General features: G+C 38.2%; 2 protein-coding genes and 2 non-coding genes across 4 annotated transcripts; 1 reads left to right on the top strand and 3 right to left on the bottom strand.

Annotated features, from left to right (window-relative positions):
* Window positions 1–794: 794 nt before the first annotated feature.
* Trnat-ugu (transfer RNA threonine (anticodon UGU)) lies at window positions 795–867 on the bottom strand. The gene has a single exon. It is a non-coding gene; the product is annotated as a tRNA-Thr (tRNA).
* Window positions 868–2,025: 1,158 nt separating this feature from the next.
* Window positions 2,026–11,279, bottom strand: LOC144664728 (programmed cell death protein 2-like). Its single transcript, XM_078525933.1, has 6 exons — window positions 11,170–11,279; window positions 10,374–10,537; window positions 8,868–8,934; window positions 7,867–7,922; window positions 3,748–4,152; window positions 2,026–2,548 (listed from the first exon to the last, which is right to left on the bottom strand). Exons 1-6 carry the CDS (start codon window positions 11,269–11,271, stop codon window positions 2,044–2,046), a joined length of 1,299 nt encoding a protein of 432 aa, XP_078382059.1. The 5' UTR covers window positions 11,272–11,279; the 3' UTR covers window positions 2,026–2,043.
* Window positions 11,280–13,354: 2,075 nt separating this feature from the next.
* LOC144665075 (uncharacterized) lies at window positions 13,355–15,049 on the bottom strand. The gene is made up of 3 exons (XM_078526250.1): window positions 14,153–15,049; window positions 13,643–13,888; window positions 13,355–13,534 (listed from the first exon to the last, which is right to left on the bottom strand). Exons 1-3 carry the CDS (start codon window positions 15,047–15,049, stop codon window positions 13,355–13,357), a joined length of 1,323 nt encoding a protein of 440 aa, XP_078382376.1.
* Window positions 15,050–16,750: 1,701 nt separating this feature from the next.
* Window positions 16,751–16,823, top strand: Trnat-ugu (transfer RNA threonine (anticodon UGU)). The gene has a single exon. It is a non-coding gene; the product is annotated as a tRNA-Thr (tRNA).
* The last annotated feature ends 99 nt before the right edge of the window (window positions 16,824–16,922 follow it).

The following is a 16,922-nucleotide window of genomic DNA, read 5'->3' as shown; positions in this document are numbered from 1 at the left end:
TGCTTGTCAGTTATCCTCAAAAGTAAGGTACAAAGACGTCCTCACTCGTCCCCAGTCGTCATTTGTCAGACTGTATTACGCGGCCTGGTTTGAAAATGTTGCAGCATTGTTTGCTGGGAGTAAAAAACCTGTAACAAGAAAATTTAATTCAGATAACAACAACGAAATTTGGAACAAAGTAGAACTGCTCTTGATTTATGAACCATAACATCTTATCTTTTTATAGCTTTTTATAATAATATTTACAATTTTATAGGGCGCATTATCCAGACCAAGTGCGCTTTACAACACAGGCTTACAACAATCTTAAAATAAAAAATAAAAATCATTTGAAAACAAAACCTAATAAAAACCTTCTGATTCAATACTACAAGTACAATAAACTAACTAAAAAGAAAAAGCTTTCTTTTAAAAGTAAAGTCTTTAGCTTTTCAAGCAGAACGTTTTGGCCATTTTTTTACCGCAACACTATTTTCGAAACGGGATCAGTTGCGAAACCACAAAATCAGAATACGGTGTCATTTAAGGCAGCATTAACTGCCCCTTTTCGGTGTCGTTGGTTTACCTCAATTTTTACTAAAAATATCTTCATGCGCTTAGAGTACAACGCACTTACAGATTTTAAAAAAAATTATCCGTGAAATGTCAACCATTTCGTTCCCGTACTGTCAGCTTTACGTGAAATTTAGTCGTGTGAAAATTAAAAGTCTTAGGAAAAAATTAAATGCTCAACAACCTCACCAAAAATGAACACAAAAAAAAATGTTCGAAAAGAGAAGGAGTTCGGATCACACAGCCTCCGAAGAGATTTGAACTCTTGACCCCTGGTTTACAAGACCAGTGCTCTAACCACTGAGCTACGGAGGCCAGATTAAATTTCATATTATTTTAGTCACCAATAAGGGAGGAAGATCCTTCATATAAACGGTATAAATATTCCAGTTTCAATTCATCCGGCAAAAATAGCGCTTGGATTACCGATGGTTGCTGATTTTATGACTTATTTTCCTGTCTACCTCTACAGCGACACTTTTACCCACTGCAGAGAGTTCATTCTGAAGCGATTTAATACACGCAACTTTGAAGAAGCCTTCAAGACGTTCTACCATGGTACGGTTTTCTAAGTCCAGTTGTCATCGTTTTAAGTTACGCCTGGTTCTTTGAGAGAGGTCGATATGCAGTGACCTAGCGTCATACAATGAACGGTTTCCAACAGTCCACAAAATTGCGCCACGACATGTCACAGAGAGTACTCTCTCGCAGCCTCAGACAGCTTATCATGTTCCTTATTTCAAAGGGTTTCTCTTCCCAAACATCCTTGTTAGTTACTGTTTGTCACACGAGGCTGCGGGGAACCATCAGACGATATGCTACAATAATTCAATTTCAGCAACCGATAATTTGGTTCTTTTCAATCACGACCTTCATAGCGTCACTCCAGCTCAAACGCCGTGCACTGGAAGCAAGAAAAAAGATTGTTTAAAAGTTCTAGAACGTCATTATAAAGAAGTTGCTCTGGACATCAGAAACGGGCGTAAAATACAATGGAGGGATTTTGAAACTGTTGAAAACCTTGCGAATGAGGTTGACATCACATGTGCAAGCGAATGAATGAAGGGCACTTATAAGAGTAACTTTGAGTCAAAGGACATTAACTAATCCGACCCACGAGACTTTTATACACAATGTTTCGAATTAGGTAAGCCCCTCGATTATTGACGGCGACGATTTACACAGAATTGAGACACTTGCCAACACTATAAGCCTGCGTTGCCGGCGAAATTGTTCACACGAAGACAATGTTTTGCTTATTACTGCATGTGTTTAATGTTTATTAAGAATCAGTGAAGCGGTACTCAAGTAAGCTCTCCTCATATTTTTTTTTCCATCTCCTGAAACTCGATTCCCGAAACATGATTTTCTACTCGATGCTCAATTAATTTCTCGCATGAATTGAGTATCGAGTTGAGAATCGACACCAGGCTCCTACCCAACTGAGAAAGCAACAACGCGACGGAAACAAAGCAGAGTTTTGAACACTTTTTATTGAAATAACGTAACATCAGGGTCGGCTTCTACTAAACAAAACTCTTCTAAGTAAGTCCCATTATCAGCAACACTTTCCATTTCTGTCCAGCAACTTTTAGAGCACGAGAAAACCATCACAGTTCCAAATTCAATTGTGACGTCATGCATTTGATTGACAGCTGCCATGAACGTTCTTCTTTGGTCTTCCTGAAGGCCGGTATCTTCTGAAAGAGTTGCACTAGTCTCTCGGTGAATACTGCTATCTAAACTTTGCAAATTAAATTTATTATTCTTTTGTGAAAATTGTTCACATCTCTCAATGTCCTCAACTGTATTTTGTGGGTTGAGGTCGTGCGTCGAGCATCGCTGTTTCGAGACTTTTAACTGACCAATTAACGCAGGCATAAATTGCACTTCAAAGACTCTGCTTGCTCCGCAATGCTGACAGGGAGGGACTGTTGAACACAGCTCTGATGGCTGAGTGGTTACCATAGAAACAGGCATTCCATTCCACTGATACCTTGAAGAACAACAAAAAGTTAACAAAAATTTAAAAAAATCTAATAAATCATTAAGAAGCAAACTTCTTCTACAGCCGTTCTTTGAGTAGCCACTATATTGCGTGACAGCGATAACAAAAGTCACGGAGGTGAATACGCGTGACAGCAACTAACACCTAGAGCACACTCAGTCCAGCTAGACATGCGTGACTCCAAGACACTCGTAAAGAAAAACTAAGGGGTTTATACTCTAAAGAATTTGTGTTTCTATTTTTTTCTCAGTGTTGGGGACGTTATGCTTCGACCACTGTGTATATTGGGGGAAACATAATACTTCCCCCAGAGGATAATAATAATAATAATAATAATAATATTTAATACTTATATTGCGCTTTTTCTATAAAAAAAGGGAGGGAGGGGAACTCCCATGTGAAGGGGGGGGGGAGAGATACATATGCTCATCATCTCTTTTAGACGAACGAATTATGGATACTGGTATTGAGTACGGAACGCCAATGATTTCACCCACGGAGGCTTTTTCATAGTTTCACGCAAAGAAATCTGAACATGTTGTCGAACAGAGTTGCTGGATTACATCGATTTTAGAAATTTCTTGACAGAAGAAAGCATTATTTTTTGATGAAATCGTCTTTATCGCCATGCAAGTTATAGCCTGCGTAGCAAGCGTCTGTGTACGTTTTTAGCGCGTTTAAAAGAGTGCGCGATCGCGAGAATGGTCTGATTCCTTATGCAGGGTTCGTACACTTTTTCAGGCCAAAAATTCAAGGACTTTTCAAGGACTTTCCAGGACCCTTCTTCTTGGAAATTTCAAGGACTTTTTTTCATGGAATTTACCCCCCAAATCAACGATTTTCAGTCTGTTGTGCCGTTGATGTGCTTGCTGAAGAACTAAAAACAAATCACTAATTTTGGCGGTCTTCTCTTTGCCTTGAAGCCTTTTGACGTTCAATAAAAAATATCAAGGACCGAAAACCAATTTCAAGTACTTTTAAGCCCTTGAAATCGAACTCCTGAAATTCAAAGGTTTTCAAGGGTTTTCAAGACGCGTACGAACCCTGCTTATGGAATTTTTTCAGGGCGAAGTTGAAATAAAGCTTTTGGTACTCCACTGTAGCTTCCTCTAGGAGTCTGTAAGTTAAATTCCCGACTTCCCGGGTATTTTACTACCAATTCTATTATTCAATAAAAGTATTTTTACCTCAAGCACTGTTGAGGACATGCGTGTAACTGTTTGTTAAACTTGTGAAATGCCCTGTCGCCGTGTTTCACTGCAGTGTTTTCATACTTCTCCCCGGTCCAGCCATTAGTACACTCATCAGTGTCCTTGAAATCTGCGACATTAATTCCTTCTCGCTGCTGATATTCCAATAACAATGTCTTCTCATGTTTTGTCATCTGCGTAGAGACTCTCCTGACATCTGAAGCTTCTATCACGCTGATGTAAACAGGCTCGAAGTGAGGGACACAACTCAATGAAGATTCTTTGTCTCGGTCGCTTATTTCAAGCTGTTGACCTTTATTAGGTTCTTTCATGTCTGGATTGTCTTCGGAGAGGTTTAATTTTCCAGTGAATTCTTCTAGACCAGATGACACTTCGTCAGGGCTGTTGAAACAGTCAAAAATTTATTAAGATTTTATGCAATAGTAAACAAATTATAGGGGTTTCTAAAGAAACCGTTTAGTTGAATCTGCTTGCAAGTGAAACAGTTCGTTTATTGTCAACTGGAAGTTGACTAAGTTAATTTCACTGCAAATGCGAATATTAAAAAGTGGGCCTTTTTGATATAGTCAGGTGCCCAGGAGTCCAAAATGTGACACCCAAAGGCATTTTTGTCTGATTTTTGGCAACATAGCCATTTGTACTAAATCGAGTACGCTGATTTCGAAAATCAATGTTGCCAAGCTTAATTCTTGCGTTAAGATGATGTTTTGATGCATTTAATTATGACGTCATGGCCCAAATAAGGAATTTTCTTTCCTTTAGCTATTTTAAGCATAATTCATCCAGAAGTTCGTTCAAAACATTATTAGTGTACTGTAAAATGATTTTAAGAATTTTCCGATAGTTTTTATACCGTTTCTATGAATATCAAGCCGTCTTGTGGGAATTGACCACGCCCTCTCATAAAAAATCACTTTATCACGGGTATAGTGTTAACATTTTGTTTAAAAATGAATGTGATTCTTGTATTAATAAAAAGTAGTAATTGAATTGCTCCACAAACATCAGCGATGTTTGACATACACCATAACGACTGCTTTTATCCACAAAGAGAGTGGCAAGGAGAGACAGAAGCAAGATAATGAAGCTGAGAATTCTGTACATTCCACACAACAAAATCCGGGTTGTTCTTGTCACGGACAAATGAGACATTGCAAAAAATTGTCAAGAAAGATCTCGTGACTCTAGAAATAAAACAAGATCTTTCGATTGGACAGACTCAACTTGAACGATTCGTGGAATGGAGGCTACTATCTTCAGACAGAGAGGAAGAACGGGAACGGGAAGAAGGGATGGAAGACAAACTTTCGTGACCCTGTTCGCAAGAATAATCCACCTCTATTTGCCAGCCTTTATGAAGTTAAAAGTGCTGCAACTAGCCGCAAAAAGAGAAAGACTTTAAATTTGCATGGAAACCAGAGTATTCTATGTTGTCTAGTCACGGTGTATGAAGGCAGGCGCGAGATAAACATGCAAGCCATATTGTAGCATCTGAGGTATAATGCCGGTGCCACGGTTTCTCGCAGAAATGAACCCCACAAGTGTGAAACAAGTCAATTTTAGAAGAAGTTCTCAGAAGAAAAGGTCAAGTGCCTAGAGTCAATTTGTTCTTCAATGGCTTCGCCCTGGTGGCAGCATACTAATTATGGTGGCAGCTATTGGCAAACCAAAAAAAATGCAAATGCTTTCGGTGGGTTTGCGAAATGATACGTAAACACTGTTTTACGGAAAGGTCCTGGATACCAGAGGATTGATGTGTTACTCGATGGGAGGCACTCCATAAAAGCAACGACAAGAAGTCGACGCTCCGAGAACACGGCGCGGCCTGTGAGCAGAGTCATTGAAGTACGTAAGAGAAGTTCAGTTGCGGCCGATGAAGTGGCGAGCATTTTTGGCACTAGGAGACAACAAAGCGGACTTTGCACGGATTCTCTCAGATGAACTTATCTCGCAGGCACTGACTCTGCAATCGTAGTATATCTGGTGGTTTTTCATACGAAGTGAATTCTGCTCAGATTCTGGCCTAGATGTAGCCTTTTTGAGATCCAACCAAGAGGAAGCCGATAAGAAGTTTGTTCGTTATGCAGTCAGTCATAGCGGGCATGTCGACAACATTATAGTTTCCACTCGAGGCACAGACTTGCTGTTACTTCTCCTGGCACGTCGATCGCGCTAAGCTCTTGTCAACAGTGTGGATATGGGCAGGAACTTCAGAGAATCTAACGTAAATAACTTTAGAGGATGTCTCAGCAAATCTTCCTAATAACTCGTCAAGTTCATTGTTACCATCTCACACCATCACCGGCTGTAACAGCACCTCTTTCATCTGTGGAGAGTTATCACAGAAAAATGTGTTCTTCTCTTCTCGGTCGGCGAAGATGTCCTCAAAGCTGACACCACTACCTCCGCAGAAAACGTTTATTTGTTGAATATATGAAATCCGATCTGACCACTGGCTATATATGTGCCTCTTCGCTATGAATTTAGATAAACGCATGCCATGTGCACTGGGCTGTGTGGATGCACCAAGACCGACGCTAATTGCTATATCAACCTGCGCTAAAGCGCTTTAAAGAAACTTGTTTAAAAAGCAATATTAGTTCAGTGTTTTTAAAAAAGTTCAGAAGATATATTAAAAATATTTACCGATATTGATTAAAAATATTATAGACAGATTTAAACCTGAAAGCAAGGAGCAATGTTATGATCATTTTAAATTCGTTAATTTTACATGCGTTCAACCAAAGTCTTTATCATGAGCCTATAACAGACAAAGTGCATTGTGAAATAAGTTAGATTCAGCAATATACAAGACAATCAATCTCTAACTAAAACAACGATGATATATTACGACATTAACTATGATGTTATTTTCATTTAGTTTACCACAAAACTTAAACGAAATGCTGAAACAAGGGAAACTCGATATATGAAAATTGTAATGGCGTCATTCTTGATGCTCGCTAGCTCTTAGCTTCAGCGTGGCACAACGACCATATTTTTCTTTCTTATTGCAACTATAGCGATTTGTTAATACAAATATCGCATTTGTTCTTTGACAAAATAACAAAACTACACCCGTGATAAGGTTCCCGCGATATGGTGAATTTTGTTTAAGAGGGCGTGGTCAATTGTCACTGAAGGGCTTGATTTTCACAGAAACAGCGTAAAAACTCTCAGAAAATTCTTGAAATCATTTTTACAGCACACTAACAATGCTTTAAATGAATTTCTGGATGTATTATGCTTAAAATAGCTAAAGGAAAGAAAATTCCTTATTTGGACCATGACGTCATAATTAAATGCATCAAAACATCATCTTAACGCGAGAATTAAGCTTGGCAACATTGATTTTCGAAATCAGCCTACTCGATTTAGTAAAAATAGCAATGTTGCCAAAAATCAGACAAAAATGCCCGTGGGTGTCACATTTTGGACTCCTGGGCACCTGACTAATAGTTGACTTGGGGCTTTAATTTGCCCCTCACCAACTATCAGCTGTTAGCATAACCCAGCTGTCGTCTATTGGCAAAACGCGCAATCTGATTGGCTGCACAGATGCCTTCTATCGATTGTTAGACGGCTCTCGGAGCATGAGCTCAGTTTTTCGCTGAATTTAAATCCTTCAAAACATCAATTCTAGCGATATTGTGTGTTTAAAAGATCAGCCACTGGGTTATGCTAAAACAATTAGACGGCTTGCTCTCGGTTTCTACCGGCTTTTGATAATTGTTTCGGGGCTTCGCCCCAAGCCAACTATCAGCCGGTAGAAACCTCGAGCTTGCCGTCGAATTGTTAAATAGAAACCTCAAGCTTGCCGTTGAATTGTTAAATGGTGACAAGCTTAGAAAGTTTTCAGATTAGATTTTAATCTAATCTGAAAAAAACAAGTATATTTTCCTGCTCTTAAAAGTCATCTTGCAATAAGGATGGGTTCTAGCAGTCTTTTGTTATTGTTATAAGTTACTCAGTCAAATTTCTCTGTCCTTAAGTTTGATAGAACTGTTCTCTTTTTAACAGCAGTATAACAGGAATTTGTTTTATATCAGTATGATGGATGGGTTAGACGTCCTTAGTTGTTAAAATAATACTTACTCTCCCCAGTCCTCAGCATCATCACACCAGTCATCAACTTCAAATCTGCTGGAAGACTGGGTCATAAACAAGCACATAAAAACAAAGTTTAACATTGAATATAACAGCACAAAGTGGAACAGATCTAAATGTCCTTTTTCATTATATTTTTAAGAATTATCACAATGGAGAAACATGCCAAATTTCCTTCAACAATACGTGAGCCTTAATTACTCGCCTCTTGAATGAGTCCCAGCCTCGTTAGTGAAAATAAGGATGTTGACATGAAATTGGAAAGCCTGTGGTTGGTGTAGTATTTTATGACCAAATGGCAAAATAAGCAAAAAAAGCTAGTGAAAGGTGATTTTTTTCCAGTTTATGACACAGGTATTAATTACTTATTTCATGTTTTATCCTTTTTTTCTGTCATCTTCTGTCTTTAATCATGTACAACCTAGTCATAGCAATTTAATTTTTTGTAACTACTCAGCTCGTTTAGTTTATTTTTATTCTGAGTAGTTTTTTGCATATGTTAGTTAATTTATTTTGTGCTACGGTTATTTCTTGTTATCTTTGGCAAAAAACTGGTTGTGGTTGTTGAGCAATGTCTCTTTATAGCAATGTTTTTTCGTTTTAAGCAATAGTTTTACAAAAACATTTCAGCGCTGAATGTTTAAATTTTTAATTTCAAATGCATTTTTCGGTATCTAAGAGAAATTGAAATCCAAATTTTTCCAGGCGAGAATGCCCCCGGACCTCCCTCAAGTTGGCTCACGGTCCCACGTTCGAGTTTAAGCGGTCCCTATCCCAAGAGGAGTTGAACCTATGACCTCATGGGCAGTGCTTTTGACTACTTAGTGTTCATGTCAAAGCTTCCCTGTGAGAAAAAAGTCACCCCCGTTATTAATTGCCTCCCCAGGACTAAACGACCCCTTTTGGTGCAAAATTCCATGTAAAATGAAATTATTTAACAACTATTGCTCCTGGCTATTATTCAATGAAGCATGGAAATCAGACTATACCTCATATGCTGCTGTTTCCTTGCTGACAAAATAACTATCTTTGGCCTGAGCTCTTAATACTTTCCAACTGAAAAAGAAAATAATAATAATGATAAATTCTGAAAAGGACAAGCAACTTTTTCTCAATTCAATTACGGACAGCAACGCGAAGTGCCATAAAACAGTGACGCGGGACATTTTTAAATTTAGACAAGCAGGGTCTCTCTATATATTGGCACATTCTTTTATTTACTGAGCCCCCCACTCCCCACTTTTCAAGTTTGTTTCAGGTGGAGCACAGGCAGACCACATGGACTGTTTGAGGCCCTAGGACATCATGATATGCTATTTTAAATTTTATCTTGTATATTACCGGTAACAGTAAATTGAAACATTTGGCTGACCTCAGCTTGAGTCAGCTGGTCTTGAAAAACACTCCACAAAATAATGAGTTTCACATTTTTGGATTCCAGAGTGTGATCTACTGTCAGCCAGATATTAAATAACCTAAGTTCACTTAAATTTTGCAAATTGTGAGGAATTTTGTGATACAATGGAGTTTTGAGTCCATCAATTCCTTGCTCATCACTGCCATCCCAACAAAAGTAGAAAAAAAAGACAAGTTGCTCGCCATGGCGTTCAGCCTCAGTTAGATACTTTTTTTTGCCAAAACTCATCACAATCACATACAAGTGCTTAAAAGCTGCTGCAAATTTGCCTCCGTCAGAAGATATAGCTTAATGTGGTCGATTCAGATTATGCAAGCTTGTGACAAAATTAACCTTTCCCCAGTGTGCAGTGTGTTAAAAAAAAAATCCATTTTGACCAAGGTGGTTACGAAATCTTTAAAACTTAAATTTAATAATAAATTACATGTATGTGTTTTGATGGGCTTTCACTGGACATGCTGTGCACTGAGGGCTGAGACAAAGATGCTGGGCATGAGCCATAGCATTCCTGTGGCTGGACCACAGTAGAGCCACGCTAACTCGAACTTCCCGATGTTTTGAACAAATTCCAATTTTGACCCTATTTTCCCGGCCTGACCAATGAAGGAAACTGATAATCAATACCAATCGATAATAATCGATGCCAATAAATCGATTGATATTGGCAATCGAAGACCAATCGATGACGAAAACTTTTGTGACCTTTCACAACATCGATTTTCTTAGACTGATTGATTGATTGGTCTCTGGAATAACAAGCAGCAATAAGAAATCTAGCCTGAAACAAAATTTGTAAAGCAAATGTACACCAACATCGTGCGCGAGGCCAAAAATAAAATGCACAAAAATTGAATAACCAAAGTCACAATTGGTATAAGGCCTGGACAAAAGGTTTTGAAAGAGTTTTAAAGTGCACCAAAATGGCTTGTGATTGCGAAATGAAACCTCAATGTATCTAATGATTAACAGGAAAACTACAAATTCAACACCAGCCCTAAATTCTCGTACCTTGCTAACTTGAACTGCTTTTCATTTCCCCTGGGAGCTCGAGTTAGTAAGGTTTTACTGTATGTCTTACCTTGTGTTTTTATTCCAACAAGTTTTGTTAACACAACCAAGGACGTATAGCACACGATGAAAGACAGAGCCTGATAACGGGCAATAAATTTGGCAGACCAGATATAATAAATTGCTACACAAAGGGCAGGTTGGGTAGTGTGATGGCTCTCCAAACATCCAGTTCTGTGTTAAAAAATGTAAAAAAGGGATTTTATTTTGCAACAAATTATTGAAACAAATTGTTGAACTACCACAGCTTACTGTGTTGAGCAGGTTTGGGTCTTGACCAAGTGCAAGGCAGTGAGTCATTCTGGTTAGCCAAAATAACACATCAGATAGCCTACTGTACATGTAAATAGCACTCTGGTTAGCCTAAAAAGCACTCCGGTTAGCCTACAGATTGTTAAGGTAGCTTGCAGTTAGCCTTTTTATTGGGATTGGGGAAACTAGCTCACATGGCTCGCTGGCTCGCATATTTTACACACTCAATCTTGTATATATCATGCAGCGTATGCATAGCAATTTATTTTTTTGTCACTTGAGGACTTGGCTGAGATCTTCCAAACATAATGTTTTGTTCATCATTTGCTTCTTTCAGGTTATCATTAAACCAAAGAGATGTTGTAATTTATGTAATCCAATTTAAGAAAAATCCAAATCAAAACAGTACAATCGCTGATTCGAATCATTTGTACCCTCTCCTAAAATAAGCTATTAAATACAGAACTTTGCTGAAATTTTTCATGCAAAATCACAATCGCCGATCGCGGTTTTAACAAACAATATTCAGAAAATTACGAGGGCCTTTTACTCACCGGTGTTCCTCCGATCTTATTTGTAGTCCATCCACAAATCCTATCGTCATTTTCTCCCATGTTTCCATCAGGTAACCCCAAAAGCAAAGGTTCGTCCGCCATCTTGAAAATATCACCCGCAAAGCATGCTGGGGCGCGTGAGGGCTCGTCCCCAGCCTTCTCTCTCGCAAAAAGGCTGGAAGAGTCGAAGAGTCAGGGTTGCTGACGCAATGAACAAGTTAGTGGCTGTAGATCAAAGGGACGGACCATTTGAAAAGTGATGGGGGGATACAAAAAAAAAAAGAATCATGCAAGCGAAAATGCCAAGAAAAAAAATTCGTGCAAAGGCAAAGAAAAAAAATCATGCAGAAGGAAAGTTCTTATTCAACACTGAAAAATCTGTCATCTTATAGCCAGCCTAGAACGCCAAGCTACGCTGGCTAGTCATCTTACACTAGCTTACACTTGATGAGATAAACTTTTTCGAGGAAATATATCAGGGAGAATGCAGAAATTTCAAAATTTTTCTGGGGGCATGCTCCCCCAGACATGAAAAGTGGGATTTACATTAAACTAAAGGTGGTTAAATCTGGTATAAAGTCGGTTATCGAACTTTACAGATAAATACGTAAAGAGCAAAAATAAGCGAAATCCCCGTGACATAGCCTTCTTTTAATTCTTGTGTGAACCACTTTTACGATAAACACGGTTACTAGTAAAGACCTTTGACACCATTTAAACGCCAATAGTGTAAAGAACGAAGAATTTAATTACGAATTACCCGTTTAAAGCCGCTAAAGGACAGGGATCGTTTTGGTGAGCGCCAGGTCCGAATTTTGAGAGAATCAGATTAGAGTAGAATGGTCAAATTTGGATATAAACTTAGATATCTTAGCTCCGAAATCTTTGAGAATAAAACAATATATAACCAATCAAGCCGGGTAAGGGATGAATAAATCATTTCTTTTGTTAACGTTTTATCCCCCCCCCCCCCAAGCAAAGGAATCAAGTTAAAATTTTACTATTGTTTTGACAACCTGTGATCGCAGGATCCCAGTAGTTTTACCGCAGTTTCTCCTTGTTGTTGCAAGTAAAGGACGATTTTCTCTTAAAGCAAACTTGAAATCATCAGCTACTCTGTGTGATGCAGCATGAACTTTTTTTGCCTTTAGAGCCTGTGAGGCGAAATAATACCCGTGAGAGACAATAAAATGTCAAGGACACGACATACAGAATAGTGCGGCTGCAAAAAATGAAGACGCCTCGCCAAGACAGCATAGATGCTTAATGTGTGTGTTTATATTTGGAAGCCACCTATCGAGTATTCAAGCTCTGTTAAAGTTAAAATAGAAATATTGTATAATAAACATTGTTATGATCCAGTGAAGTCTTCCAATTGAAGTGGTTAAGTGGACTGAGGGAAATTAATTGCGTTTCGCGAAAAATAGAAAATACTAAAAATTGTGGTACACCATCTAATCTACTCCCAGTACAACGAATGATAAAGTTCTTCAGAGCAAAGTTCTCAACTACTGGCCTTCGTAACTCAGTAATTAGAGCACTGGTCTTGTAAACCAGGGGCCAAGAGCTGACTCGTCTCCAAAAAAAGCAGGCGCGAGGAATGATGGGACGAACCATCCTTCGCGTATTATAATTTTCTCATAAGATAAGACTGAGACGAGTCACGGTCAAGAGTTCAAATCTCTTCGGGTGCAACGTCTTTTCTCCTTTTCTTTCTTAACTTGCGTTGTTCTTTTAACGTTGTTCTTTTAACGCTGGACGCTGGCGCGCTTAAAGGGACTGTGTCACGGCTGAGTTAAGTTTATTTTTTTAAATTTGGCAAATAATTGCTATGGAACTTAATTGTAAAATAATTACTTCTATGGATCTAAATGAAAAAAAAAACATAGCTTCATTGCAACCAAATGTGTCTCTCGGACGTAATAATTTTAAGTTTTAAGCAAACAAGACTAACTTTGAAAACTGTTCAGCGCAACAATATTTCAAAAACCCATATTACAATCCCTTTCAATCTTCGTCACTTTTGGCCATCCGTACCTGCTTTTTTATTTGGTGAGTTATTGAACTGTTCCTCCACTGTCTTAAGAGGTAATTTTTATATTTCAACAAATTTGATAGACATTCCCCATGCCTAAATTTAGTTAAAATCCCTTTAATTAATTCTGATTTTAAAATAATTCTTTTTCTACGGTTCAGCCGTCAAGAATCTTTGCGCTTGTTCAAAATTAACGAATATTCCCTTAGCAATATTTGGACAAGCACTTTCCAAATGATTCTTCTTAAAACACTCCAGAATGTCTTCCAAATCTTCAGGCTTTTGTGGTTTCATTTCTCTTGTTTCATCAACAAGAACTTCTTCTTGTTCCTGAAAAGCAATGTAGTTATTTTTTAAGTATAAAGTTAACTGCAATGCACCCCTTTTTAAATCAAAGAGATCAAAAGGATGCAGAGATTATACTGAATTGAAACAAACCTTGGTATGTTTTTCATCCTTCAGGAAGTAGCTGGTCATATGTGGGTTGAAGTAGCTGGCAAGAGAGGCTACGCTGGACTCGGTGTGTAAGAAGTGATCACACTTGGCTAACAGCAGAATATCCATCAACACTTGAGAGCCGATTTCTCGCTCGTATGGGTCAGCGGCATTGTGCTTGAATTTGAAATGATGCGGGGCGATTTGATCGTGATATCCTTTTGCTCTGACAGCCTTCGTAAATTTAACCTGGTTACAAAACATATACAACAGATATTGAAATAAGTTGATTGCGCACACAGCTTAGTGTGCTGATAAGAAGCTTCGTTCGATAACATTTACCGTCAGCCGCCTTTTTTTCTTTTTCGGTAGAGGAGCGATTGGAAACTAGTAATGAGAGTCTCTTTTATCCCTTATAAGGGAGTACCCCCCCCCCCCACCCCCGCCCCGGGTCTGTAGTCAACTTACTCAAGCCTGACCCAAATTCAACAATAAACAGGAATTTAAACTCACCGTTTCTTTTCCAAATAAGGATACAAACATGTGAATGACTTCATGGTTGTCACCAGCAATGAAAACCTTTCTTGGTCGCGGCAACGTCTCAAGAATTGACCGTGCTCTCTTAACCCAACTCATTAAAGATGGCAGCCTTTTCTCGCTTGTTTCACGCCAATGATCTGTACCTCGAACGTGAACTCCTAAAACAGTGAACCCTGCCAGATATCGCTGGTAAAACATCCTTACTTTCTCCTTTATTCTAGAATTAGGTTTAACGTACTGTTGAATCAGTTCATTTACTCTCATTCTGTCCTGTGTGGACATTTTTTCGCTTGAATCAAAAACATTGACAACAGTTTGAAGATTCGCTTTAACAATGCTTTCATTGTTAATCGGTCTAAAGCAGAGCAGATCTTCTATGCCATCATAATTCCACAAAGGACATAAAACGTTTTCAACTTTCGACTCCAATCCGCGATTAACAGGTTCAAAATACCAGTCCCACGAATTCACTGTGGGATCCCTCGAGCAAACTGAATTACAAGCTCTCCATAACACTGTTGGCTGGTTAATTCCCAAAATACGACATATCATGATATAATCCAAAGTGTAACGCAGAAATGCTGCAAAACCATAGTGTCTACAATCTGTAATCGCAGGATCCACGACACAAACTGCTGAGCCAGTAGTTTTACCGCTGTTTCTCCTTGTTGCAGCAAGGAAAGGACGATTTTCGCGTTTCAGTAAAGCAATCTTGAATTCATCTGCTACTCTTTGTGATGCAGCTTGAACTTCGTTTGCCATTAGAGGTTGAAAGTCACAACAATACCCGAGGGTTAAAATAAATGTCAAGAACACGAGATACAGAATAATGCAGCGTTGAGAAATAAGAACACCTCGCCAAGACGCCATAGCTCCGTCCTTATAAATGTGTGCGTTAATATTTGGACGCCAAATTAAAATATCAATGCAACGTAAGCCAATTCGCATAAGGCCATTTCTAATGGTAATGGTCTACTATAAGTTGATTGAAGAAATACCGGCCAGGAGACTAGTTTTGATCACAACGCTAAGATCATGCAAAAACCTTTGTTCTTTCTTTAAAACTGGTCTCATGGGTATTTTTACAAAAATCCATCCATTACCATATGGGACATACACCTAATTGCAATAAGGTTGTCATAGAAAAAAGGAAAAAGGAAAAGCGCATGCATGAAATTTATTAATACAAATGGCCTTAAAATGCTTCAAAATACGAATAAATTAATTAATCGTGTTACAGCATAAAAATGTGGACTTAAAAAGCGCAGATAAAACTCGTGAAATTTCTGTAAATGCTACCAGTTATGAAACAAAGCTAATTAATTCCTATTGACCTCTTTTCTTTTCTACTTTTTTCTATGACAACGTTATTGCAATTAGGTGTATATAGTGGCTTGATGCGAAACATCTCTATTGACTAGTCATGGTCTACGCCATTGAAGAATGCTAGCGGTTTATACGAAAAATATTTACCAGTTTCCCGGAAATAAAAATCTCATCAGTTAAAACAGCCTGTTCGCACTGCGCTAAATTCCGTTTGATTTACAAAACAATTTATCAACACAAAGCTTTTTTAAGTGCCCTTTCGTATACCTTTTACTGAAAAAAGGTACCCCTTTTATATACCTAAAAGACATGGCGTAGACTTATATCAGAACAGGACGTTTTCTTGTCATTTTTATGCAGCGCTTAATAAATTAAAATAATACAGCCATAAAGTGCGTCTGTTCGAAATATTTTAATTAAAGGCCGTTTTAAAAACCAAAATTACGGATTTTCATACTCTTTCATATACAGTATTTTCTCGATTAAACGCCGGGCCCCGAATAAACGCTGGGTCTCCAAGGTAAAGTGGTAAGTAAGCCTTTTAGGCATTTATTTGAGATGTAATATGCTTTAGGTATGATGGCAAGATACATGCATGTCACAAATAAAAATAAAAACCCTTCAAATAAACTGCACCATTCAAATAAACGCCTGATCCACGAAGCCAAGTTTGAAATAAACGCCGGGGGCGTTTAATTGAGAAAATACGGTACAAAAACTTGTGAAATCCCTACCCTTTTATATACCTGAATCCTGAAAAAGGTACCCCTTTCGGGCGGAGCCTCCCCGTATAGGCTATTATAGGGAGTACCCCTAGGAAATAGCGTTACGGACAAAAAATGGCTAAAACGTTCTGCTTAAAAAGCTAAAAACTTTTTTTAGAAAGCTTTTTCTCTTTAGTTAGTTAATTGTTCTTGTAGTATTGAATAAATTGTTGTATGGTGTATTGGGTCTGATGCGCCCTATAAAAATGTAATTATTATTAATATTTTATTTTATTTATAAAGTAAGAAGTAAGTATGAGATAAATACCGAGAACGGAGGTATTAAGCGCAGATAGTTTTATTTACATGTTGTTGTCTATATTAATTTTTACTGTTTAATGCACGTTTTTACTCCCAGTTATACCTTTTGAACAAACGCTGCAACATTTTCAAACCCGGCTGTAATACAATCTGACAAATGACGACTGGGGACGAGTGAGGACTTACATATAATTTACTTTTGACGTTAACTAGCATGCAGGCCTCCGTAGCTCAGTGGTTAGAGCACTGGTCTTGTAAACCAGGGGTCAAGAGTTCAAATCTCTTCAGGGGCTTTTTTTATTCAATGTATTTAATTTCATTTATAGCCATTTAAATGTAACGATATTACGAGATGCCGCTTGACTTTAAATACAGGAATTTCCATTCGTTTT

Source organism: Oculina patagonica, chromosome 9 (genome assembly GCF_052425735.1).
Source record: "Oculina patagonica isolate OP01 chromosome 9, crgOcupat, whole genome shotgun sequence".
Taxonomy (NCBI): Eukaryota; Metazoa; Cnidaria; class Anthozoa; order Scleractinia; family Oculinidae; genus Oculina; species Oculina patagonica.
This window is presented reverse-complemented; position numbering and strand designations above follow the sequence as displayed.

Bases quoted from the DNA above. Each gene is read 5' to 3' on its own strand.
- LOC144664728 (XM_078525933.1), bottom strand. From the start codon at position 11,271: ATGGCGGACGAACCTTTGCTTTTGGGGTTACCTGATGGAAACATGGGA. The intron at 10,538-11,169 runs GTGAGTAAAAGG...TTTTTAACACAG, and splicing joins ATAAGATCGGAGGAACACCG to AACTGGATGTTTGGAGAGCC. The intron at 8,935-10,373 runs GTAAGACATACA...TTTCTTTTTCAG, and splicing joins TGTTGGAATAAAAACACAAG to TTGGAAAGTATTAAGAGCTC.
- LOC144665075 (XM_078526250.1), bottom strand. From the start codon at position 15,049: ATGGCGTCTTGGCGAGGTGTTCTTATTTCTCAACGCTGCATTATTCTG. The intron at 13,889-14,152 runs GTGAGTTTAAAT...TTTTGTAACCAG, and splicing joins CCTTATTTGGAAAAGAAACG to GTTAAATTTACGAAGGCTGT. The intron at 13,535-13,642 runs GTTTGTTTCAAT...ATTGCTTTTCAG, and splicing joins AGGATGAAAAACATACCAAG to GAACAAGAAGAAGTTCTTGT.